Source organism: Odontesthes bonariensis, chromosome 24, assembly GCF_027942865.1.
Source record: "Odontesthes bonariensis isolate fOdoBon6 chromosome 24, fOdoBon6.hap1, whole genome shotgun sequence".
Taxonomy (NCBI): domain Eukaryota; kingdom Metazoa; phylum Chordata; class Actinopteri; order Atheriniformes; family Atherinopsidae; genus Odontesthes; species Odontesthes bonariensis.
The window spans coordinates 1,481,286-1,506,499 of record NC_134529.1 but is presented as its reverse complement, the minus strand read 5'-3'; the positions used below and the strand labels follow the sequence as shown (position 1 = coordinate 1,506,499).

Here is a 25,214-nt window from a genome sequence, read left to right as displayed (position 1 = left end):
GCGGATTTTAAAACAGCCATAGATTTACTGCTGAGGTTCATTCTGCGTTCTGATTGGTCAGGAACCCCAGAAGCATGGCGAGTGATGATGTCACTGAAGTCTGGGCTGCTGGCAGAGAACACCTGGGCGCTGGACACCATCAACATCCTGCTGCACGACGACAGCACCGTGGGCTCCTTCAACCTCACACAGGTGAGCTGTGACACACACCTGATGACATCACCAGCCTCAGCGGCGTCTAACTGACGGCGCTCTGTCTCCTCCCACAGCTGCCCGGCTTCCTGGAGCTCGTCGTGGAGTTTTACCGCCGCTGCCTCATCCAGATGTTTGGCATCCTGGAGGATTATGAGGTCAGGACGGAGGGCCAGAAGACGCCGCTGGGGCCCCTCCCCGAGAACGAGTTGCTAAAGGTGGCGCCGGCTGCCGCCTCTGAACCTGACGGCCAATCAGAAGAGGAGCAGACGAGGTCGCAGACGGCGCCGCCGTTAACATCTCTCAAGGAAGAGATGGAGGAGAGAGGAGCTGCTTTAAAAGAGGAGCCCCAGCAGCAGGTAGAGCTCCGCCCCCAGCAGCAGGTAGAGCCCCGCCCCCAGCAGCAGGTAGAGCCCCGCCTCCAACAGGCCAGCAAATACGACAAGCTGCCAATCAGGGTGGAGGAGGGGGGGGAGCGGTGGGAGGAGGTGGAGAAGCGCTGGGCCAGTCCACCCAACGGCTTCATCAGCGGCCTCCTGCACTGGAAGGCCGGGGGCGGAGACTCCACCGCCCACATCCAGACGCACTTTGAGCCCCGGACGGGAGACTTCACCCCCCCGGAGCCACGGGGGAGGGGGGCGGAGGTGGGCGGAGCCACGGCGAGGAGTCCAGAGCGAGAGGAAGCTGAGGAGGTCGAGGTAGATGGAGGCGTGGAGGCCAAGCTGGCAGCTGACAGACAAACAGGTAAAGATCAGTTATCGGTTATCAATAATCTGATCAATAACTGTTCCTGTGTGACGTTGCAGTACCGTGTTTCACCACAACAGCGCAGAGCAGGACCTTTTAACTCCGCCCACTTCCAAGGCTTTTGACATGTTTTTACTTAGGCCACTCCCACTTACCTCTGACCTGTGGATGTGGGCGGAGTCAGACGAACACAATGGCTGTGTTCAAAACCGCGTACTACATACTATATACTGCATACTATATACTGCATACTACATACCGCATACAGCATACTGCATACAGCATACCGCATACTACATACTACATACTGCATACTACATACTACATACTGCATACTACATACTCATCGATCAGATAGTATGCAGAGCGTTTACCCACAATGCATTTTGTTCCCACGAATTCGGCGCTAGGGAAAGCCATTACCATACAATTGGTGCTTTTGTTTTGAAAACAGGAAGTGAACCTACCCTCGTTGTAGCTAGCTTGAAACTGCCGTTTTGACAGGAAATGACGATCGGCGACGTCACGTTACGTTGCATCTTGGGTAGTTTGAGTATGAGTAGTAACCTCATGATGCATACCCAACATTTAGGAGAATCTAGTATGCATCCGGGAACTTCTGCTTACTCAAACTGGCATACTAACTCAGAAAGTTAGTAGGAGTAGTAGGAGAAGTATGCGGTTTGGAACACAGCCCATGAGACCCTGTTAATCCTTCCCACCCCGCAGCTCTGACTCTTCTCTCTTCGTGCTTTACAGGCTCGCCCTCCGAGGTCAGAGGTCGGGCGACTCGGAGTCCCATCAGCCCGCTGGAGGACGAGCCTCGCTGCTGGGACGAGGCGCCGCTGTCCACGGCGGAGGCCTGGCAGGACTCTCTGGCCAGGAGCTGCATGTGCGTCTCCAACGTGGTGCGCAGCCTCTCCTTCGTGCCAGGCAACGACGGCGTCCTGTCGCAGCACGCCGGGCTGGTGCTGATCCTGGGCCGGCTGGTGCTGCTGCACCACCGCCACCCCCGCAGGAGCCGGGCGCCGCCCGCCACCCGGCGGGAGGAGGAGCGCGGGCTGGCGTGCAGCCGGGACGAGTGGTGGTGGGACTGCCTGGCGGCGCTCAGGGAGAACGCGCTGGTGACGCTGGCCAACATCTCGGGCCAGCTGGACCTGTCGCCGTACCCGGAGAGCGTGTGCCTGCCCGTGCTGGACGGGCTGCTGCACTGGATGGTGTGCCCGGCCGCCGAGGCGCAGGACCCGCTGGCCTCGGCCGGGAGCTCCTCGCCGCTGACGCCGCAGAGGCTGGCGCTGGAGTGCCTGTGCAAGCTGAGCATCCAGGACGGCAACGTGGACCTGCTGCTCGCCACGCCGCCCTTCGGCCGCCAGCAGAAGCTCCTCTGCACGCTGGTGCGGCTGGTGGGCGAGAGGCGGAGCCAGGTGTGCCGGGAGATGGCGGTGGCGGTGCTCTCCAACCTGGCGCAGAGCGACCCGACGGTGGCGAGGGCCGTGGCGCTGCAGAAGGGCAGCGTGGCGGCGCTGATCGGCTTCCTGGAGGACAGCGTGGCCATGGCTCAGCACCAGCAGAACCCGCACGCCGCGGCGCCGCCGCCGGAGCCGCCCAGCATCAACATGATGTGCCGCGCCGCTAAGGCGCTGCTGGCCATAGCGAGGGCGGAGGAGAACCGGGCGGAGTTCGTGCTGTACGAGAGCCGGCTGCTGGACATCTCGCTGTCGGCCACGCTCGCCGCCTCGGTGGCGGCCGTCATGTGCGAAGTTCTGTTCAAAACCAGCCGCTCGTGACACGCACAGCGCCACGGAGCGCGCTCGTGGCGCCGGACGCGGCTCCGCCCGTGTGACGAACGAACTGGCCTCTATTCTATTTTTATTTAAAGATCAGAAGCAGATGTTTTTTATATAAATATATAAAGCTCCATCCAGATGTTTATTAAGTCGTTTTAATACAAAATATTTAATATTTTTAATTTTTTTAATTCATTTGTTGTTTTATTTGGTTTGAACCAAAGCGTGACGGGGGGCGGGGTTAGTTAGATGTGGGCGTGGCCAGCGTTCTTTAAACCGTTTCTTTTCTCCTGTGGTGACGCTGATGTTCTGGTGCAATACGTTTGTTTTGGGTTTTTAATGTGAATCTTTTGACCATCAGTATTTTCCCAGCAGTATCAGACGGGGGGGGGGGGGCGGCTTTTCTGTTTTTTAAGAACTTTTTACGTCTCCACCACCCGGATCCTAACCATCACCCTCCTGTAAATACATGATGTACATTTGAGCTCCAGCAGGGGGCGCTCTGACCCCCAGCAGCCGAAGGCGCCGCCTCAGCTCCAGGACGTTTTGTGGAGTCTGACCCGGGAGGGTGCGTTTGATTCGATGGCCTGTGTGTACAGTATGTGGGCGGGGCCGGAATCGTCAGAAACTGTAACAAATGTAAAGAAAGAAAAATGTTTCTTCAGATCTTTATATGTTCCACAACATGTTTAAAGAATAAACGTTCATGAACTCTGAGCGCTGTGAACGCAGCTCGACTGGTTGTGATGTTTGAACCTGAAGAACATCTGAGCTGAGGCCCCGAGGTGGGGCCCCATACTGCATACTACATACTGCATACTTCATTCTACATACTGCATACTGCATACTGCATACTGCATACTTCATTCTACATACTGCATACTTCATTCTACATACTGCATACTGCATACTGCATACTTCATTCTACATACTGCATACTGCATTCTGCATACTGCATACTTCATACTACATACTTCATTCTGCATACTGCATACTGCATACTGCATACTACATACTGCATACTACATACTACATACTTCATTCTGCATACTGCATACTATATACTGCATACTTCATACTACATACTACATACTGCATACTGCATACTTCATTCTGCATACTGCGTACTACATACTGCATACTACATACTGCATACTACATACTTCATTCTGTATACTGCATACTATATACTACATACTGCATACTACATACTTCATTCTGTATACTGCATACTATATACTACATACTACATACTTCATTCTGCATACTGCGTACTACATACTGCATACTACATACTTCATTCTGTATACTGCATACTATATACTACATACTACATACTTCATTCTGCATACTGCATACTGCATACTACATACTTCATTCTGCATACTGCGTACTACATACTGCATACTACATACTTCATTCTGTATACTGCATACTATATACTACATACTACATACTTCATTCTGCATACTGCATACTACATACTTCATTCTGCATACTGCATACTTCATTCTACATACTACATACTGCATACTTCATGGTGCATACTGCATACTACATACTGCATACTTCATTCTACATACTACATACTGCATACTTCATGGTGCATACTACATACTGCATGCTTCATTCTACATACTACATACTGCATACTTCATGGTGCATACTACATACTGCATACTTCATTCTACATACTACATACTGCGTACTGCATACTACATACAGCATACTTCATTCTACATACTGCATACTGCATACTACATACTGCATACTTCATTCTACATTCTACATACTACATACTACATACTTCATGGTGCATACTGCATACTTCATGGTGCATACTGCTTAGTGTCGAGCTGGAGCCCTGAGGTGGGTTTAAACAGGATTAACTGAACCGGTTGGTTCTTATATTCCGGTTCTGTGAGGTCATCGCAGCGTTTCTGGTGTTTTTTTAATCAGTTTTAAATACAAAAGCATTAAAATACAGAGAATGTAAAGCAAACCGATGAAGAAACAACTCAAAACAACTTCATTTTTAAACCGTTTTATTCAGGATCCAATGTCTTTTTTTTTTTTTTTTTTAAATCAAACACAGGCTGTAATTCAGACTTTTTAGTTCTGAGTTTCATTGAATGCAGCATGAATGCTGAGGAACCCGACGCTGTGCTTCCTTCATCCGTCACTTTCTGTCCTGCTTAAACTGTGGAGTCGTGTCTCACATATTTATACCAACCCGATGCTTTCCAGGATTTAGACGCGTCCCAAACATTCGGCTCGGCTCAGTTTCTGCTTCGCTGTTTCTCAGCAGCAGTTTTTGGCTCCTTTGGCGCCTCCCAGAGGCTGAAACATGAATTACACCGACACAGAAAACCGCCTCTCAGCCCAATGTGTGAAGCAGAACCTCAGGAAGCGTCTGAACTCGTGTATTAATGAAACAGACTGTTAAAGCGCCACTTCAGCACCGTTTAATCCGCAGAATTTAACAGCTTTTCAGCCCACTTCTTCTTTACTTTCTCTCCACAGAAGGAAATGAAAGAAGCTGAAAGTTTCACAGTTTGTGTCCCGCCTCCGCCCTGAAACTCAGAGCTCAGGTTCTGTCCGGATCCGGATCCGGTCTCTGTGTGGTCTCAGTCTGCAGCTGATCCGGATCATTTGGACTTGAACACGGCGTCCCAGTCCAGCGGTTCTGACCCGGCTGCAGCCTCCGGGCTCTGTGGGATGGCCGGGAAGAAGGACTGCATCTTCTGCCGGAACTCTGCCAACTGAGGAGGAGACGGAGCCTCAGTGAGACGCATGAGAACCAAAAACTCACATTTCTGCTGATTAAAGGGACAGTTCTCCTCTTTAACATGAAGCTGTGTAACATCCCATATCAGCAGCATCATTTCTGAACATCTTCTTACCCCCTGCTGCGTCCTGTGAGCAGAGTTCCAGCCTCGTTTTGGTGTTGATGAAGGTAGTCCGGCTAGTTGGCTGGGGTTTAAAAAATAAAGCGTTTTGCTTCTCAGAACAATATGCGTTCAACAGAGTAATACATTTGCATCACAAAATGGTTCTCCAGGAAAAAAGTCAGACCTTTCCTTTCCTTTCGTTTCCTTACATTTTGTTTTGTTTCCTTTGTTTCCTTTCCTTTACCTGCTGTGCAGACCGAGCAGCAAACACCGTAACAGGCGCGGCTGTCGGCAGGCGGCAGCAGGCAGTGATACGAAGGGAGAGAAAATAGGGCCAAGAGATTGTGAGCTCTGACTTTTTCCTGGAGAACCATTTTGTGATGCAAATGTATTACTCTGTTGAACGCATATTGTTCTGAGAAGCAAAACGCTTTATTTTTTAAACCCCAGCCAACTAGCCGGACTACCTTCATCAACACCAAAACGAGGCTGGAACTCTGCTCACAGGACGCAGCAGGGGGTAAGAAGATGTTCAGAAATGATGCTGCTGATATGGGATGTTACACAGCTTCATGTCAGAAGAGGCGAACTGTCCCTTTAACTTTATCTTCCAAATGTCTGAGGTCGCCACAGATGAACAATAAACCTACGCTGTGAACACCGAGAGCTTTCCACACCGTCAGGCTGAGCAGACCCACGCCGCACCAGGCGTACAGAGAGCCCCAACCCAGAGCCCGGAGGGCCAGAGAGGCCCCGCTCTCAGGGGCCGCCGCCGCCGTCACACCCTGCAGAGCAGACGCACAAAATGAGTTCCGACATTCTGATCCCAACTGGGATCAAACAGATGATGAAACATGGCTTTTAACTAAAGTTACTAAAGTTTATTCATTCGTGACCTCCTCAATTTTTCAATTCAATTCAGTTTTATTTATAAAGCGCCAAATACAACAAATGTCCTCTCAAGGCACTTAGATAAGTCCAATTCAAGCCAATTGGAATTCAATTAATTGTAATCGTAATTATTCATAAAATAATCCCATTCGTTCGTATAGAGCCAATCCTCAGACCGCAGAATATAAACAGAAGTCCCCACCAAACATGCACTTTTAATTTAATAAGTTTATCCCCAAATATAACACAAAAGACAATCATTTATAAACCTGAAAACTGCAGATTCCTTTAGTCTGTCTTCACTTTGTCACACAACATCTGTTCAGTGGGTTTTAATCAGTAGTTTTTATCCAAAGAAAACAGGTTTCAGGCTGCTGTGTGTGGCGTGTTTGAAACCGCATACTTCTCCTACTACTCCTACTAACTTTCTGAGTTAGTATGCGAGTTTGAGTAAGCGAGAAGTTCCCGGATGCATACTAGATTCTCTAAATGTTGGGTATGCATCATGAGGTTACTACTCATACTCAAACTACCCAAGATGCAACGTAACGTGACGTCGCCGATCGTCATTTCCTGTCAAAACGGCAGTTTCAAGCTAGCTACAACGAGGGTAGGTTCACTTCCTGTTTTCAAAACAAAAGCACCAATTGTATGGTAATGGCTTTCCCTATGATAAAAGGCAACGGGTATTTTATTTTGTGAAAATAACAGGAAGTGCGTTGCTCACTACGGCTAGCTTTAGTAGCGCCGAATTCGTGGGAACAAAATTGTAAACAGCCGGTATTTTGTCAGGTTTTCAACACGTTGGGGATCTAAACGACTACTTTCTCACCTGAAAATGTTTCAAATGTTGCTAAAGTTTACAGAGTTTAGAGCTTAAGGGAAATCAGCTTCAGGCCGGCTGATTTCAGCTCGGGCAGGAGCGAAATGCATTGTGGGTAAATGCTATGCATACTGTCTGATCGAATGAGTATGCAGTATGTAGTATGTGGTATGCGGTATGCAGTATGTAGTATGCAGTATGTAGTATGCAGTATGTAGTATGTAGTATGCAGTATGTAGTATGTAGTATGTAGTATGTAGTGTGTAGTGTGTAGTATGCAGTATGTCGTATGCGGTATGCGGTATGCAGTATGCAGTATGCAGTATGTAGTATGCAGTATGCAGTATGTAGTATGTAGTATGCAGTATGTAGTATGTAGTATGCAGTATGCAGTATGTAGTATGCAGTATGCAGTATGTAGTATGCAGTATGTAGTATGCAGTATGCAGTATGTAGTATGCAGTATGTAGTATGTAGTATGCAGTATGCAGTATGCAGTATGTAGTATGCAGTATGCAGTATGTAGTATGTAGTATGTAGTAGGCGGTTTCGAACACAGCCTATGTGAGGCAGAGCACCTTATTAAACCACTCCGGACTCTTCTTCTTGGCCAGCGCCAACGTGGAGCCGAACCCTGCGATCACGCCTGCTGATGCCGCCGCGGTCAGAAACGCTGCACCTGCACACAGGAGGTCAGGTACAGCATGACGTCATTGCACACAGGGGGTCAGGTACAGCATGACGTCACTTCAGAGTCCACCCGAAGGAGAAAGGAGGGGCCCTAAAACATGACGGAAACCTCACAAAGCCCGTGCACGGCCGCTGTGCGTGTGAGCAGGCGGGACGAGTCTTAAAACAGCAGATTTTTGAGTGGAGTTTGGTGAATTCGGTCGACATTGATGTGACCTCCGACCGGAAGAGTCCCAAGAAACAGCCGCCGTTACCAAGCAACCACCAGCGGACACTTTAACGTCCCACTCACCTTTTAACGTCTGCAGTTTGGCGTCTTCTTCGTTTTCTGTTTCGTGTCGCGCTCTTACACCAGCGTCTTCTTCTGCGGCCGTCATGTTGCTCTGGTCCGTCTGCTTAAAACCACCGGGCGGAAACAAGCTAACTAGGAAAGCGAAAACGAAATGAATTAATTATTTTAAACGACATCCCAAAAATATGAGTTATATTAAACTTAATATAGTTTAATATAGTAAGTTTATATATTTAAACTTATATAAGTGTATATGTTTTATATTACAACTTCAACCCAGTTTAAACTCAAATACGCGTTTTCCCTTACGAGACAGAAGCCTGAAACAAAGATCGTGTATTAATGGGAATCCTGCTTAAACCAGAGACATAAATATAGATCTGTCACTCCGCTTCTAAAAACCGACTGATTCAGATTATCTGTAACATGTTCGGCAAGTAAAATCTTGAAGTGCTGAAAATTAAAACTATTAAATAGATTTAATGGAAGAAAAATAAGAATATCCACGTCACAGATGATGACATTTATTGAGCCACAATTACGGGTGTGTTAAGATAAAAATGCACGGAGGAGGGTGTTTGTGTGCAATAAAATCCTGTCAGATTTTTATTTTCAAATCAATTTCAATTTCAGTTTGTTGTGGATGTGAATAATTGTGGGTTTCCAAAAAGAAAGCAACAGGAATCTGAAAGTTCAGCATCTGTCTGCTCTCATCATGTGAGATGTTCTGGAACATTTTCCACGAACAGACTGATGGCCAAACACTGTTGTGTGCAATATATCTATATACTTGAATCTACTAACACCTTATTTATCTATCACCACTAACACCATATTTTATTTATTTTATTACCGTAACAAAAAAAACTGTGCATCTTACACCCTTCCCTTTTTTTTACATCACTTATATGTTTTTAATATTTTTATATTCGCACTCTCTTTGCACTGTTTTTGGTGGCTTTACATTTCGTTGTACCGTGTATAATGACAATAAAGGCATTCTGATTCTGATTCTGATTCTGAAAAGAAAAACTTTTCAAACCTTCAGACAATCGTGCCTTTAAATCTGTTCAGTTTATGGACCAAGTATTGGACGATGGCATCAAACATGACAATGGAAAAGATAACATACATTATGAGACGGAAACAACATGTTTTTGATGATACCTGGAGACCTTTTATAAGTTCTCTAAGACATGATGCTAATGTTGGTAACTTGCTCCAGCAAGAAGAGACTTTGAGGGAGTAGAATGTCTGCGTGATACGATATAATGTTCTGAGAAACTCATTAGCGCTGTAACTGTTTTCAGTGCATATATTTAAAAAGTATGTATTATTATATATTTATTAATTTATCTCTTTTTCTATGTTTTATTTTTATTTATTTATTTATTTATTTACTTATTGCTTTTTTGCTTTATCTTCATCTTATTTTTAAGATTCAAGATTCAAGATTTATTGTCATTTGTACAGAGAGACACTGGGTCATTCTGTACATTGAAATTCTTGGTGACGAGCCAACAGCATTAAATAAATTGAGACGGGTGAATGAAAACCAAGGAAGAAGATAAAGTAGAAGAATTGTGCATAAAAAAAAAATTTAACTGTGGATAAAAATTAAAGTGAAATGTTCGACTATATATATATGTATATATATATATGTATATATATATATATATGTATATATATATATATATGTATATATATATATATATATACATACAGGTGGAAATCAGTACATAACTAAAGTGGCTGAGTAGCCTGATGGCCTGGGGGAATCTAGAGTTTTAACATGTTTTTCTTACTTATTTGGTGGAGGAGAATAGAGAGGAAAAGTTTGCTTTGTTGCATGTATTAATGCCTTGTTTGACTTGATTTAATTTGTAAACAAAAACTAATAAACACAGGCATAAAAAAAAAAATCTGTTTGGTTTTTCCCTGCAGAGTGGCTGGTCCTCTTAATAGAGCATCTGTGCGGTTTCGGGGCTCCAGCGCTGCGGAGGATCAGCATCTTCCTCACCTCCTCCTCCTCCTCACCCCCTCAGTCCATCTCAGCCCCCAGAACCCGCTGCCGTCCCCCGACCCGGATCACACCCGCGCCTGTCCGGAACCGGGACCGCTAACCCGGGATATAAAAACCTGATCAGGACTAATGGTTCTCTGGGCTGACAGCAGGGGTGTTGTGGAGGGTTTTTCCAGCGCGCGTGCGTCCGACCACGAGTTCGCGTTTGTTTACGGAACATCACAGAATAAAATATGTTTTTTTTTAAATGACGGGTTTTGTTTTTCTTCGGGCTCGTTTCCAAATCCCAGCTGGATGTGGACTGCTTTAACAGCACCGAACCTGCGGCGCGCGCGCACGGCACCAGCATCATTTTATTTCTAAACATTTATTTTCCCCGTGCACCCACGCACGCGCGCGCTCACCTGTGAGGACGCATGTCTCAGGTGCAGCACGCGGCTCTGGACCAGTACAGCCAGATGTGCACCCGCAGCAGCAGCTGCTCCCTCCCGGCCGCCGGCACCGCGCCGGCCTCTCACCCGGGCCACCGGAGCCGGACCCCCCGCAGGAGGTGGCAGGTGTTCCCGGGGCGGAACCGGTTCTACTGCGACGGGAGGATCATGATGGCGCGGCAGAGCGGCGTGTTCTACCTGACCCTGGTCCTCATCCTCCTCACCTGCGGACTCTTCTTCACCTTTGAGTGAGTGAGGCACGAGCTGCCACCAAATATCAGATGTGCAAATATTTACTTCAAACTCTGAGAAACTCAGTCAAACCTGCGATTAAAGGACAAAAAATATGATTATTTTAGTTTTAGTTTGGTTCACTGACTCTTTGGTTCACTGACTCTTTGGTTCTCTGACTCTTTGTTTCTCTGACTCTTTGGTTCTCTGACTCTTTGGTTCTCTGACTCTTTGGTTCTCTGACTCTTTGGTTCACTGACTCTTTGGTTCTCTGACTCTTTGGTTCTCTGACTCTTTGGTTCTCTGACTCTTTGGTTCACTGACTCTTTGGTTCTCTGACTCTTTGTTTCTCTGACTCTTTGGTTCTCTGACTCTTTGGTTCTCTGACTCTTTGGTTCTCTGACTCTTTGGTTCTCTGACTCTTTGGTTCACTGACTCTTTGGTTCTCTGACTCTTTGGTTCTCTGACTCTTTGGTTCACTGACTCTTTGGTTCTCTGACTCTTTGGTTCACTGACTCTTTGGTTCTCTGACTCTTTGGTTCACTGACTCTTTGGTTCACTGACTCTTTGGTTCACTGACTCTTTGGTTCTCTGACTCTTTGGTTCACTGACTCTTTGTTTCTCTAACTCTTTGGTTCACTGACTCTTTGGTTCACTGACTCTTTGGTTCACTGACTCTTTGGTTCTCTGACTCTTTGGTTCTCTGACTCTTTGGTTCACTGACTCTTTGGTTCACTGACTCTTTGGTTCACTAACTCTTTGGTTCTCTGACTCTTTGGCTCACTGACTCTTTGGTTCACTGACTCTTTGGTTCTCTGACTCTTTGGCTCACTGACTCTTTGGTTCACTGACTCTTTGGTTCTCTGACTCTTTGGTTCACTGACTCTTTGGTTCACTGACTCTTTGGTTCTCTGACTCTTTGGTTCACTGACTCTTTGGTTCACTGACTCTTTGGTTCACTGACTCTTTGGTTCTCTGACTCTTTGGTTCACTGACTCTTTGGTTCACTGACTCTTTGGTTCACTGACTCTTTGGTTCTCTGACTCTTTGGTTCTCTGACTCTTTGGTTCACTGACTCTTTGGTTCTCTGACTCTTTGGTTCTCTGACTCTTTGGTTCACTGACTCTTTGGTTCACTGACTCTTTGGTTCTCTGACTCTTTGGTTCACTGACTCTTTGGTTCACTGACTCTTTGGTTCACTGACTCTTTGGCTCACTGACTCTTTGGTTCACTGACTCTTTGGTTCTCTGACTCTTTGGTTCTCTGACTCTTTGGTTCTCTGACTCTTTGGTTCTCTGACTCTTTGGTTCACTGACTCTTTGGTTCACTGACTCTTTGGTTCACTGACTCTTTGGTTCTCTGACTCTTTGGTTCTCTGACTCTTTGGTTCACTGACTCTTTGGTTCTCCGACTCTTTGGTTCACTGACCCTTTGGTTCACTGACTCTTTGGTTCACTGACTCTTTGGCTCACTGACTCTTTGGTTCTCTGACTCTTTGGTTCACTGACTCTTTGGTTCTCTGACTCTTTGGCTCACTGACTCTTTGGTTCTCTGACTCTTTGGTTCACTGACTCTTTGGTTCACTGACTCTTTGGTTCTCTGACTCTTTGGGTCTCTGACTCTTTGGTTCTCTGACTCTTTGGTTCACTGACTCTTTGGTTCACTGACTCTTTGGTTCACTGACTCTTTGGTTCTCTGACTCTTTGGTTCTCTGACTCTTTGGTTCACTGACTCTTTGGTTCTCTGACTCTTTGGTTCACTGACTCTTTGGTTCACTGACTCTTTGGTTCTCTGACTCTTTGGTTCTCTGACTCTTTGGTTCACTGACTCTTTGGTTCTCTGACTCTTTGGTTCACTGACCCTTTGGTTCACTGACTCTTTGGTTCTCTGACTCTTTGGCTCACTGACTCTTTGGTTCTCTGACTCTTTGGTTCACTGACTCTTTGGTTCTCTGACTCTTTGGCTCACTGACTCTTTGGTTCTCTGACTCTTTGGTTCACTGACTCTTTGGTTCACTGACTCTTTGGTTCTCTGACTCTTTGGGTCTCTGACTCTTTGGTTCTCTGACTCTTTGGCTCACTGACTCTTTGGTTCTCTGACTCTTTGGCTCACTGACTCTTTGGTTCTCTGACTCTTTGGTTCACTGACTCTTTGGTTCTCTGACTCTTTGGTTCTCTGACTCTTTGGTTCTCTGACTCTTTGGCTCACTGACTCTTTGGTTCACTGACTCTTTGGTTCTCTGACTCTTTGGTTCACTGACTCTTTGGTTCACTGACTCTTTGGTTCTCTGACTCTTTGGTTCTCTGACTCTTTGGTTCTCTGACTCTTTGGTTCACTGACTCTTTGGTTCACTGACTCTTTGGTTCTCTGACTCTTTGGTTCACTGACTCTTTGGTTCACTGACTCTTTGGTTCTCTGACTCTTTGGTTCTCTGACTCTTTGGTTCTCTGACTCTTTGGTTCACTGACTCTTTGGTTCTCTGACTCTTTGGTTCACTGAGTCGTTGGTTCACTGACTCTTTGGTTCTCTGACTCTTTGGTTCACTGAGTCGTTGGTTCACTGACTCTTTGGTTCTCTGACTCTTTGGTTCACTGACTCTTTGGTTCACTGAGTCGTTGGTTCACTGACTCTTTGGTTCTCTGACTCTTTGGTTCTCTGACTCTTTGGTTCACTGACTCTTTGGTTCTCTGACTCTTTGGTTCTCTGACTCTTTGGTTCACTGACTCTTTGGTTCTCTGACTCTTTGGTTCACTGACTCTTTGGTTCTCTGACTCTTTGTTTCTCTAACTCTTTGGTTCACTGACTCTTTGGTTCACTGACTCTTTGGTTCACTGACTCTTTGGTTCTCTGACTCTTTGGCTCACTGACTCTTTGGTTCTCTGACTCTTTGGTTCACTGACTCTTTGGTTCACTGACTCTTTGGTTCACTGACTCTTTGGTTCTCTGACTCTTTGGGTCTCTGACTCTTTGGTTCACTGACTCTTTGGTTCACTGACTCTTTGGTTCTCTGACTCTTTGGTTCTCTGACTCTTTGGTTCTCTGACTCTTTGGTTCACTGACTCTTTGGTTTTCTGACTCTTTGGTTCTCTGACTCTTTGGTTCACTGACTCTTTGGTTCTCTGACTCTTTGGTTCTCTGACTCTTTGGTTCACTGACTCTTTGGTTCTCTGACTCTTTGGTTCACTGACTCTTTGGTTCTCTGACTCTTTGTTTCTCTAACTCTTTGGTTCACTGACTCTTTGGTTCACTGACTCTTTGGTTCACTGACTCTTTGGTTCTCTGACTCTTTGGCTCACTGACTCTTTGGTTCTCTGACTCTTTGGTTCACTGACTCTTTGGTTCACTGACTCTTTGGTTCACTGACTCTTTGGTTCTCTGACTCTTTGGGTCTCTGACTCTTTGGTTCACTGACTCTTTGGTTCACTGACTCTTTGGTTCTCTGACTCTTTGGTTCTCTGACTCTTTGGTTCTCTGACTCTTTGGTTCACTGACTCTTTGGTTTTCTGACTCTTTGGTTCTCTGACTCTTTGTTTCTCTGACTCTTTGTTTCTCTAACTCTTTGGTTCACTGACTCTTTGGTTCACTGACTCTTTGGTTCACTGACTCTTTGGTTCTCTGACTCTTTGGTTCACTGACTCTTTGGTTCACTGACTCTTTGGTTCACTGACTCTTTGGTTCACTGACTCTTTGGTTCTCTGACTCTTTGGTTCTCTGACTCTTTGGTTCACTGACTCTGGTTCACTGACTCTTTGGTTCACTGTCTATTTGGTTCACTGATTCTTTGGTTCTCTGACTCTTTGGTTCACTGACTCTTTGGTTCACTGACTCTTTGGTTCACTGACTCTTTGGTTCTCTGACTCTTTGGTTCACTGACTCTTTGGTTCTCTGACTCTTTGGTTCTCTGACTCTTTGGTTCACTGACTCTTTGGCTCTCTGACTCTTTGGTTCTCTGACTCTTTGGTTCTCTGACTCTTTGGTTCTCTGACTCTTTGGTTCTTTGACTCTTTGGTTCTCTGACTCTTTGGTTCTTTGACTCTTTGTGTCCTCAGCTGTCCCTTCCTGGCGTCCCACCTGAGCCCGGCCATCCCGGCGGTGGGCGGCGTCCTCTTCATCTTCGTGATGGGGATGCTGTTCCGGGCGAGTTTCAGCGACCCCGGCGTTCTGCCCCGCGCCACCACGGACGAGGCCGCCGACCTGGAGAGGCAGATAGGTAACCATGGCAACACAGATCAGACGTGTTCGGTGGGCTGCTTTGACTCACAGACCGACTCAGGAACAGAAGAAGAAGTAGAAATGATTCGTCCACTCACTCAGTCACATGTCGCCTCGTCGTTTCCATAGAAACCGAACGCCGCCGCCGCAGCTCTCACATCTATTTCTGGAAACCTCTCATTATGTTTTCTGCTTCCCGACTTCTTCATTCATCTCCCGGACAGACATGATGGAGTCACAGCTTCAGGCTTCATCTGTGGATGGTTGTCAGGAACTTATTTTAAAGATGAAATCAGCTCCTTCACTTCCTGTCAGAGAGTTAACGTCACTTCCTGTTTTTTTACTTTAACTGCAAAAGAAATCTTAACTGCTGATTATTATCAGTTTTCTGGTGAAGAAACAAAACAAAGATTGAAGCCGTCTGAGCTGCTTTCAAATACGTTTTAGAGAAATTAAAGACGGAAAAGTCCCGCTGAGCAGAGCGGTTCTAACATGGTTGTTCAGCTCTGCTGCCCGTTGTTTCCAGACTCGGCCGGCTGCTCCCGCCCGCCGCCGCGCACCAGAGAGGTCGTCATCAACGGGCAGACGGTCAAACTGAAATACTGCTTCACCTGCAAAATCTTCAGGCCTCCTCGGGCGTCGCACTGCAGCCTGTGTGACAACTGCGTGGGTCAGTTTATTATTTAATTATTTTATTTTATTATTATTATTTATTATTAAAGGATGTGTTTCCCTCAGAGCGCTTCGATCACCACTGCCCCTGGGTGGGGAACTGCGTCGGGCGGAGGAACTATCGCTTCTTCTACCTCTTCATCCTCTCCCTCTCCCTGCTCACCATCTTCATCTTTGCCTTCGTCATCACACACGTCATCCTCAGTGAGTAACTCTGCCGCCTCCACACGCCGACTCGCCTCTCCGTCTCTGTATGAAACAGTTCTGCCACACCAGTTTTAAAGGTGATCCATCTCTGGAAGAGAGAAAATACGTTTTAATTACAGAGTAGCTGCACAAACTGTAAACTTTAATGTGTAAACTGGTTTTAAAAGATGAGACAGACAGTTCAGAAGAGGTTTGAATCTCAATTTAAAGGCTCACACTGTGTTTGTCTGCATTCTGGTTCGGTTTTAAAGGATCCCGGCCGTGTGTTGCACATGTTAACATCTTATTCTGCCCTCTGAAACTTGGATAAAGTCAGAAACACGCAGATAGAAACTTTTATTCTGTATTTAAACACCTGAGCTGAGGCTGCAGCAAACAATTATTTTGGTAATCGAGTATTCTGTCGATTAATTGGATAAGAAATACTTTTGCTTGCTAACAAGCCGACTGATTTCCATGAAAATGCTAACGTGAAACGTTCCCTCGTGTTGGTTCCGCTCAGATGCTGCAGCATTGAGCTCCTTTCTCAGATCAAATAGTAGCTGCTTTACAATATAAGATGTTAAACATTAAAAATGAAGAATATTACAGATCTTCTTCTTTAAAGCAATACTATGTAACATTTCTACCTTAAAATAACAGCTTGAAAAAAATTGTGCAGCTAGAATGAGTTTTAATATTACGATGGGCCTGTCTCCTATGCCCTTCGGGGGTCTGAGTTGGAAAAACTGCGCTATGTAACTTTGCTGGAGCGGCCCGGGAGCTGAGCGGAAGTACTTCCACTTGCTTTCTGGCACACCTACCGCAAAAACAAATAGACCCCTCTCACGCTCCCAGGTACATTTGATTACTCTCACCTTCTCGGTCGACATAGCTTGCACCTTCTGACTCCTCGCCGGTTCGTCAACAAACGTGAAAGCGAAAGTGAAAGGGTGTTGTATTTACGACAGTGTAACCGTACATTACCTCCAAGCCTGTAGGGGGCGCTCCAGAGTGGGCTGTTTGAGAAGTTACATTGTAATGCTTTAACAAATCAGGATTTTGTCCATAAAAGTTGACGTAAAGACTTATACATGGATCCTGAGACTGACGATTAGTTTGTGGTCGTGTGTTTGTCGGCTGTGATCAAAGCTGAGGAACGGTCCCATAAAGCTTCATGTCATGTGAAACTTTAACTAAAGTTATTTCATTTTTAGATCGAAAGTAATGCAAAATATTATTCTGCTCCAGATTAAAAAGGGAAGTTTTTATGTGGATGTTCTGTCTCAGTTTAGACCGGCTCATTCTGGGTGTTTTGACTCTGACTCGTCTGTAACCTGCAGTTTGTTGCTGTTTTCACTCTGATCTGAAGCTTTGTCTCACACGTGGGTGTTTTGACTCTTTGCAGCTCGATCTTGTGGATGTTTGGACTCTGACTTGCGTGTATCAGCCACTTATGACTAACTTAATTTCAGATAAATGGGATATTTATACTCTGGATGCCTATTTTAAATCAAATTTAGGGTAAACCAGCGTCTGCCTGGAAGAATTTCAGGTTTCTGGATCCTTCCCCGTCACACGTGTTGTTTCTCTGCTCAGAGCGTTGATGATTTGCTGCCCTGTAACTTCAGCGTGGAGCCTGGAGCTGCTTCGGTCTGGCACTAACAACCAGCAGACTGTCTCAGATAAGCCGGTTTCCTCTGAACACTACGCTGCTTGTTGTCTGTTTTTAGCAGCAGAGCTATAAAAAGATGCAGCAGTGTTGTGACTTTGATCTACAAGAGGAAAATTCAGAGAGAGTGACTGTGTGTACTGATGCTTTCAGCTCGTTTATGGATGTTTTCTCTCTGCTTGTGACGTTTGTCGTGGGACTTTGTGTCTTTTCTAAAAAAAAGAGGATAACATGAGCCGGTTAAATGTTTTTACCACAAACTCACAAAGGCTTTTTGTGCACACAGAATAAAGTTTGACCCATTTTAACACCAAGACAAGTTTACAAATATCAGAGTTGTGCGTCTGTGTTTAGGTTTTAGTTTTATCTGTTTTCTTCATTTTAAAGGTGACATATTGTATAAAACTCCTTCTTCCTGTTCCTGAGAGCAGATATCAGGGCGTCTGATGTCACCAGCAGGTGTAAAACTCCCCAAAAACACACTTTAAAGACAGTATTATGAATTATGATGAAACTAGTACTATGCTAACATCCTGAACTCTAGCATGAACAAAATGCTGAGTTAAAGGTGTGTCATCGAGGTCACAAAATCCGGATGCTAAGTTACGATCTTCTCATTGTCAAAAGTCATATTGACAATAATATGTTGCAGAATGAGGCGCTGATGAGCTAGCATGCTGATGCTAACGAGACGTATCATGTTAGCATAACAGTAACGTTAGCTTTACATTCTAAACGTTAATTGTATTTGATCTGTCACCTTCAGCTGAAGCTGTTTCTGACCCTAAAATAACAAAAGTGTATTAATAGATAGTCTAAATCATATTTTATTTTTTAATTTCCTGGAAAACAAATCCTGCACAGAATGATAGGCGGTGCCTGATCAGGCCACAGGAGCCGACCAATCAAGAGAGAGGGAGTTTTTTGAGCAAGTTTGTGTAAAATATCAGCAATCTGCGAACTGACTTAAAGGAACTTTGATCCCACTCGTGGTAAATGTCTTATTGATCAGATGGTCCGAGTCCGGTTGTAAACTTCTGTGTCTTTAAAACTGTTTCCTCTTTGTTTTACAGGATCCAACCGGACCAGTTTTCTGAGCGCGCTCAAAGACAGCCCAGCCAGATACCCTTCGCTGTGGGAAGAAGCCATTTTATGCTTTTTCATTTCAGTGTGTTTCAGCTTTTTGTGCATGAAAAAGTTCTGCGGTTACAAAGTCCAGAACACACAGAGTTAGTCTCTCAAGCAGCCGACTTTACGCTGTCATTTTATGTCAATCAGCTGACCAATCAGAGCAGACTGGGCCTTGTGGGAGGGGCTAGTCTTAAAGAGACAGGCGCTAAACTGGAGCATTTTAGACGGAGAGAAAAGAGATGCTGCTGCAATAAAACTCATTCATTGCTTTATACGTAGCAGCCAGTAAACCAGTTCTATTGGACCTCATCAATAAATATCCTGTTAAATATTCTGTATTTATGTAAATCAATGGCTGTGTTCGAAACCGCCCACTTCTCCTACTACTCATACTAACTTTAACTTTTTCTAAGTTCCCGGATGCATACTAGATTCTCCTAAATGTTGGGTATGCATCATGAGGTTACTACTCATACTCAAACTACCCAAGATGCAACGTAACGTGACGTCGCCGATCGTCATTTCCTGTCAAAACGGCAGTTTCAAGCTAGCTACAACGAGGGTAGGTTCACTTCCTGTTTTCAAAACAAAAGCACCAATTGTATGGTAATGGCTTTCCCTATGATAAAAGGCAACGGGTATTTTATTTTGTGAAAATAACAGGAAGTGCGTTAGCTCACTGCGGCTAGCTTTAGTAGCGCCGAATTCGTGGGAACAAAATTGTAAACAGCCGGTATTTTGTCAGGTTTTCAACACGTTGGGGATCTAAACGACTACTTTCTCACCTGAAAATGTTTCAAATGTTGCTAAAGTTTACAGAGTTTAGAGCTTAAGAGAAATCAGCTTCAGGCCGGCTGATTTCGGCTCGGGCAGGAGCGCAATGCATTGTGGGTAAACGCTCTGCATACTGTCTGATCGATCAGTATGTAGAAAGGAAGTATGCAGTATGCGGTTTCGAACACAGCCAATGACTCTGACCATCTAAAGGTTCATACGTCCCATCATGCATTGCCAGGGTCTGTTTCTAACAGACACGTTTACATTCATCTCCATGCTGCGGCTCTATGCTAACGCTATGCTAACTCTGTGAAAGCCTGTGGTGTATCTGAGAGTTGTCGGTTCACATCCACCCCAGAATCAAAGGCCCAGTTTGCCCTTGACTCAGCTCGGCACCATCCTGGAGGTGGCGGTGTGTTTCTTCTCCGTCTGGTCCATCGTCGGCCTCTCGGGCTTCCACACCTACCTGATCAGCTCCAACCAGACCACCAACGAGGACGTGAGTACGCCGAAAAGAGATCCAGTGGGTCAGCTCTGCTCTTTCTGAACCTGTGTTTGGTGTCCTGGTCCAGATTAAAGGAACCTGGTCCACCAAGAGGGGGAAGGAGAACTATAACCCCTACAGCTACGGAAACGTCCTGACCAACTGCTGCTCTGCCCTGTGTGGACCTCTGCCTCCCAGGTCAGTACCAAACCCAGACTAACCCAGGCCAAACCCAGGCCAAACGGCAGGCCAAACCCAGGCTAAAGTCAGACTAAAGTCAGTACCAAACCCAGACTAACCCAGGCTAAAGTCAGACTAAAGTCAGTACCAAACCCAGACTAACCCAGGCCAAACCCAGGCTAACCCAGGCCAAACCCAGGCCAAACCCAGGCCAAACCCAGGCCAAACCCAGGCCAAACCCAGACTAACCCAGGCCAAACCCAGGCCAAACCCAGGCCAAACCCAGGCCAAACCCAGGCCAAACCCAGACTAACCCAGGCCAAACCCAGGCCAAACCCAGGCCAAACCCAGGCCAAACCCAGACTAACCCAGGCCAAACCCAGACTAAAGTCAGACTAAAGTCAGGACTGAAACCCAGACTAACCCAGGCCAAACCCAGACTAACCCAGGCCAAACCCAGACTAACCCAGGCCAAACCCAGGCTAAACCCAGACTAACCCAGGCCAAACCCAGACTAACCCAGGCCAAACCCAGACTAAAGTCTGGACTGAAACTCAGTCTGAACTACAGTTAACTCAGATGTAAACAACACGAACGTTTGAACTAAGCTCTGCACCAAAGCTGAGGTTACAGTTGGGACTGAAGTCATGTGAGGAAACAGCTGATCTAAACTTCTGTTGAAAATAACTCAAACAAACTCCTTTTCTGTGTTTAATCTACTTTCCAACTCTCTGCTTCACAGCGTGTCTCTGAAATCCAGATGTTCCGGTTTTATTTGTGGTGAACCTCTCACCTCTTCTCCGTTACATCACAGCAGGAATCTGTCACAGCCTGAAACACGCAGCCTGGAAGCTTAGAGCAGAACTCCTGTGAGAGGTCAGAGGTCAGAGGTCAGAGGACATTACATCTGATGTAACTGTCCTTAAAAGCCTGTTCCTGAGCAGATCTGTGTTTAACATCTTTAACTCATTTCTTTTTAAATATCCACAGTTCTGCTTCAGAAGCAACATGCTACATCAGAGCTCCTCTTTTAAATATTGAGCCTTTATTGAGCATTAAATCTATAAAACACAGCTCTGCTCTCTCACCGTCCTCAGAGCTGTTTCTGTGTTTAAGGAGGGCGGCTGTCAGCCTTAAAGTAATTACCTTCCTCCTCCTCCTCCTCCTCCTCCTCCTCCTCCTCCTCCTCCTCCTCCTCCTCCTCCTCCTCCTCCTCCTCACCCTCCTCCTCCTCACCCTCCTCCTCCTCCTCCTCCTCGCCCTCCTCCTCCTCCTCCTCCTCGCCTCTCTGCAGATTTCCTCCGTTTCTCCCACAGAAGCTGCAGAATTCATCATGAAAGTGATGGAGTCACCGTATGGATCCCTGCAGCTTCCACCCTCACGCTGTCATTAATCACCATCGGACCTGCCTCCCATATAGTGTGTGGTCAGAGTCTGAGTTTCATCCATTTATTCGTTCATTTCACAGTGAAAAGGACTAAAATTCGGATCAAATTCTGCACTAAAGTCAGAACTTTTCTCATGAACTCCAGCAGAAAGGCAGAAAAACTTTAATTAAATGGGTAAAATCTGTAAAATAAGAAACTCTCCAGGAAGGCAGCAGATTTAAGCAGATCAGTAAATATTGATGTCTGTGACATGGCAGTAAATTTCATTCTTTAGATGCTGTCACAGGAAATGCCGGCCTGATCATTTCTGTTATTTCTTGAGGCTCTCGGGAGGTTTTTTTTAGCTCCAAAGGAAAGCTGAGCTTCAGTCAGGTCACTGCGGAACAAATAAATGTCTGTTTTATGCCTTTTTAAACAGTTTGAATGATGTCATCTTCAGTTTGAGCCATTAATACTGTTTCTGTAGGCTGTACAGCAGAAGATAATAACAGTAAAAGTCCGTTTTAATGCTCTGAATCCGCCGCGTTCAGCCCTGAGAAAAACCTCCGATGATTACCGGATGGGAGATGGGAGTAAAGAGGCGGATCCACGTTTGTTTTCCAGCAAACATGGAGATCTGCTGCACCGTCTGCTGCTGGCAGCTCGTTAACGGGGCGACTCCACCTGGAGGCAGACAGGTGGTGTCGTCCATCTGTCCTCACAAGCCGGCTTAGTAGGTCAAACAGCAAGAGGAGTCCCAAAGCACGAAGAAAGCGTCACACCCAGAGTTCAGTTTGGTTATCAGGCAGAGCTCTTTGAGTCCTTCTGAGGCTGCTTCATGCTTCATTCTGCTTATTTTCTTGGGCTGAAATGTTTCCTCTGACCCTCTGCAGGAGCTTTGAGTCGAAGCTGTTGAGACACTTTTGTTTTCTCCACCCTGAAAACAGACGGTGTTAAACAGGGCTGAGCTTAAACCAGCAGCTTTTCACCAAAGCCTGTCTCAAACATCTCAATAGAAGCTCAGAAAACTGTGTCAAGCTGCTAAAAGGGCAGAAAATGTCCCCTTTAGGGGATTCCAGCTCGCCTGGAGAAGTGAGTAAACAGGTGAACATCAATGGTCCGAGGATTGAGCTTTGAGGAACGCCACAAAAGATATTTGAGGATTTAAAAAAGTTAATAAAGTTTTGTCTCAGGACTTAAAGGGATAGTTTAAGGGACCCAGCAGCCAAACCTCTGCTGAGTCATGATGTCATCTTTATCTACAGACACCTTTAAAGCAGCAGAGTTGGGTTTATCCTTCTCAGACATTTGCTTCTGCTGCTTTAAAGGGACAGTTCGCCTCTTTAAAGGGACAGTTCTCCTCTTAAAGGGACAGTTCGCCTCTTTAAAGGGACAGTTCTCCTCTTAAAGGGACAGTTCTCCTCTTTAAAGGGACAGTTCGCCTCTTTAAAGGGACAGTTCTCCTCTTTAAAGGGACAGTTCGCCTCTTTAAAGGGACAGTTCTCCTCTTTAAAGGGACAGTTCGCCTCTTTAAAGGGACAGTTCTCCTCTTTAAAGGGACAGTTCGCCTCTTCTGACATGAAGCTGTGTAACATCCCATATCAGCAGCATCATTTCTGAACATCTTCTTACCCCCTGCTGCGTCCTGTGAGCAGAGTTCCAGCCTCGTTTTGGTGTTGATGAAGGTAGTCCGGCTAGTTGGCTGGGGTTTAAAAAATAAAGCGTTTTGCTTCTCAAAACAATATGCGTTCAAAAGAGTAATACATTTGCATCACAAAATGGTTCTCCAGGAAAAAGTCAGAGCTCACAATCTCTTGGCCCTATTTTCTCTCCCTTTGTATCACAGTCTAAGTTTCGCTGTGAAGTGACCCGACTCCATCTGTGTTAAAGTTTGATTGACAGGAGGGGTGTGATCCAGGCCGACACGCCGCAGACCGCCTCGCAGTCCAACGGGACCACCAGCAGCTACGCCTCCACTCAGCTGCACGTGGTAGGTGGGCGGGGGATTCTTCCTGATGTTTCCTGTGATGTTTAACCGTTAAAATGTGTAAATAAAGTTTTGCCTCCTCAGTGTGATCAGAACCGGTGCATCCAGAGCACGAAGTTCGTGCTGCAGGCCGCAGCCACGCCGCTACTCCACAGCGGCCCCGTCGTTCTGGCCCCCGCGCCGGGGAAGACCACCACGCCGGGGGGCCCCTGCGCCTACCTGGCCCCGCCCCAGCCGTCCCTGCCATCCTGCGGCGGGGACGTCCGGACCCTGGGCGCCGCCGCCGTCAACGCCCACTGTCACCACCACCTGCACCTGCACCACCACCTGCACCACCACTTTGTCAGCCCGGAGGAGACGCCGTGCAGCACGCCGCAGGGCGCCCTGCCCTGCCCCGCCCACCCACACCCACAGTCCCACCCGCCCATCCCCTCCGCCGCCGTCCTGTACGCCGCCGTGAGTCAGGACGCTCTGCACGAGGACTCGGTCAGAGGGCTGGTGAAGCTCAGCTCCGTCTGAAGCTGCCCGCCGTCTGTTTTAGGGTTTATTATCCCCCCGAACTAAGCGGCTCCGCGTCCTCTGGAGCTTCTGAGCAGACGGAAACCATCCAGGCTTTCTTCCATTTCAGTTTGAGCTCATTCTAAATGGAACTTCAACGTCTTTGATAAGTTTAACGATTAAATTTCGTGCTGTCAGAGTACAATAACGCTCCTCTGTGGACGAGGTAAAGCAGGAAGTCTGAAGTAAAAAGTTTGTCTCAGTGACAAATTTCAACACAAACTCGGCTTCGTGTCGAGTTCTGAGTGCAAAACTGCCAGAAAGCTGAAATACAACCGTGTACCCAAAGAGGTCGGGATGCTGCGTGAAACCACCGAACCTTACGATCCCGTAGGAACGGGTTAAAGTTTGCTTTCTGAAAAACACGATGTCAGTGAAACATTTCAGAAAAGTTAAAGTTTACATTATAATCTGTGATATAAATACATAAAGAGTAGAAAGACGAGGACGGGTTCACCCAAAGAATTACAGTTTTTTAATTTAAGCTATTTAAAACCTTTTTTTTTTTACAGTTCAGCTGTGAAAACATGCACAGTCATCCATGTGAATCTGTTTTCAGGCTTTAGAGGTTATAAAAGGGGGTATAAAAGAGTCAGAGGCTTTTAAAACTGAGGAAATATTTTCCTGTAAAAAAACTCAAAAAGATATCAACAAGATGTGAAAGTTTATTTCTATGAAATTGCTTTACTTCGTATTTAGAAAAAACTTTTTTACATATTTTGACTATAATTTTTGTGTCAGTGATTGTTTTTATTTGTACTATTATATTAAATTTATCTTCAACTTATTTGAAAATCCTACTTAATCATTTTTCATATGTGGATATCAGTTTGAATTTGATTACTTTCTGATTATTTAAAAATGATTTTATCGTATGTTTTATTTTGTTTTTATTATCTATTTAATTTATATTGTTATCCTATCTGTAAATAGAAACGGTTTAGGAAGTTTAATTATGAAGTTTATTTTTATTTAATTCAATATTTCCTC

General features: G+C 45.8%; 3 protein-coding genes across 5 annotated transcripts in view; 2 read left to right on the top strand and 1 right to left on the bottom strand.

Moving 5' to 3' along the window:
- arid1b (AT-rich interactive domain 1B) overlaps positions 1-3,443 on the top strand; it is a 35,354-nt gene extending 31,911 nt beyond the window's left edge. For all 3 annotated transcript variants that reach the window (XM_075458671.1, XM_075458670.1, XM_075458669.1), the window contains 3 exons: positions 62-192; positions 270-936; positions 1,699-3,443. In XM_075458671.1, the coding sequence (XP_075314786.1) occupies positions 62-192; positions 270-936; positions 1,699-2,726 (1,826 nt within the window). In that variant the 3' untranslated portion in view covers positions 2,727-3,443. The remainder of the gene's footprint in view (positions 1-61; positions 193-269; positions 937-1,698) is intronic.
- A 1,907-nt stretch (positions 3,444-5,350) lies between these two features.
- Positions 5,351-8,426, bottom strand: tmem242 (transmembrane protein 242). The gene is made up of 4 exons (XM_075458694.1): positions 8,314-8,426; positions 7,910-8,010; positions 6,268-6,402; positions 5,351-5,488 (listed from the first exon to the last, which is right to left on the bottom strand). Exons 1-4 carry the CDS (start codon positions 8,396-8,398, stop codon positions 5,375-5,377), a joined length of 435 nt encoding a protein of 144 aa, XP_075314809.1. The 5' UTR covers positions 8,399-8,426; the 3' UTR covers positions 5,351-5,374.
- A 1,912-nt stretch (positions 8,427-10,338) lies between these two features.
- Positions 10,339-24,958, top strand: LOC142374855 (palmitoyltransferase ZDHHC14-like). Its single transcript, XM_075458696.1, has 9 exons — positions 10,339-11,015; positions 15,048-15,208; positions 15,737-15,880; positions 15,949-16,086; positions 18,814-18,862; positions 20,045-20,147; positions 20,221-20,330; positions 23,570-23,669; positions 23,751-24,958. The coding sequence occupies exons 1-9, from the start codon at positions 10,753-10,755 to the stop codon at positions 24,183-24,185; spliced, it is 1,503 nt and encodes a 500-aa protein (XP_075314811.1). The 5' UTR covers positions 10,339-10,752; the 3' UTR covers positions 24,186-24,958.
- The last annotated feature ends 256 nt before the right edge of the window (positions 24,959-25,214 follow it).

Coding starts and splice junctions, on each gene's coding strand:
- tmem242 (XM_075458694.1), bottom strand. CDS start 8,398: ATGACGGCCGCAGAAGAAGACGCTGGTGTAAGAGCGCGACACGAAACA. Junction 8,011..8,313: donor CAAACTGCAGACGTTAAAAG/GTGAGTGGGACG, acceptor TCCTGTGTGCAG/GTGCAGCGTTTCTGACCGCG. Junction 6,403..7,909: donor GTCCGGAGTGGTTTAATAAG/GTGCTCTGCCTC, acceptor TCTGCTCTGCAG/GGTGTGACGGCGGCGGCGGC.
- LOC142374855 (XM_075458696.1), top strand. CDS start 10,753: ATGTCTCAGGTGCAGCACGCGGCTCTGGACCAGTACAGCCAGATGTGC. Junction 16,087..18,813: donor CATCACACACGTCATCCTCA/GTGAGTAACTCT, acceptor TTTGTTTTACAG/GATCCAACCGGACCAGTTTT. Junction 18,863..20,044: donor CTCAAAGACAGCCCAGCCAG/ATACCCTTCGCT, acceptor TCAGCTCGGCAC/CATCCTGGAGGTGGCGGTGT.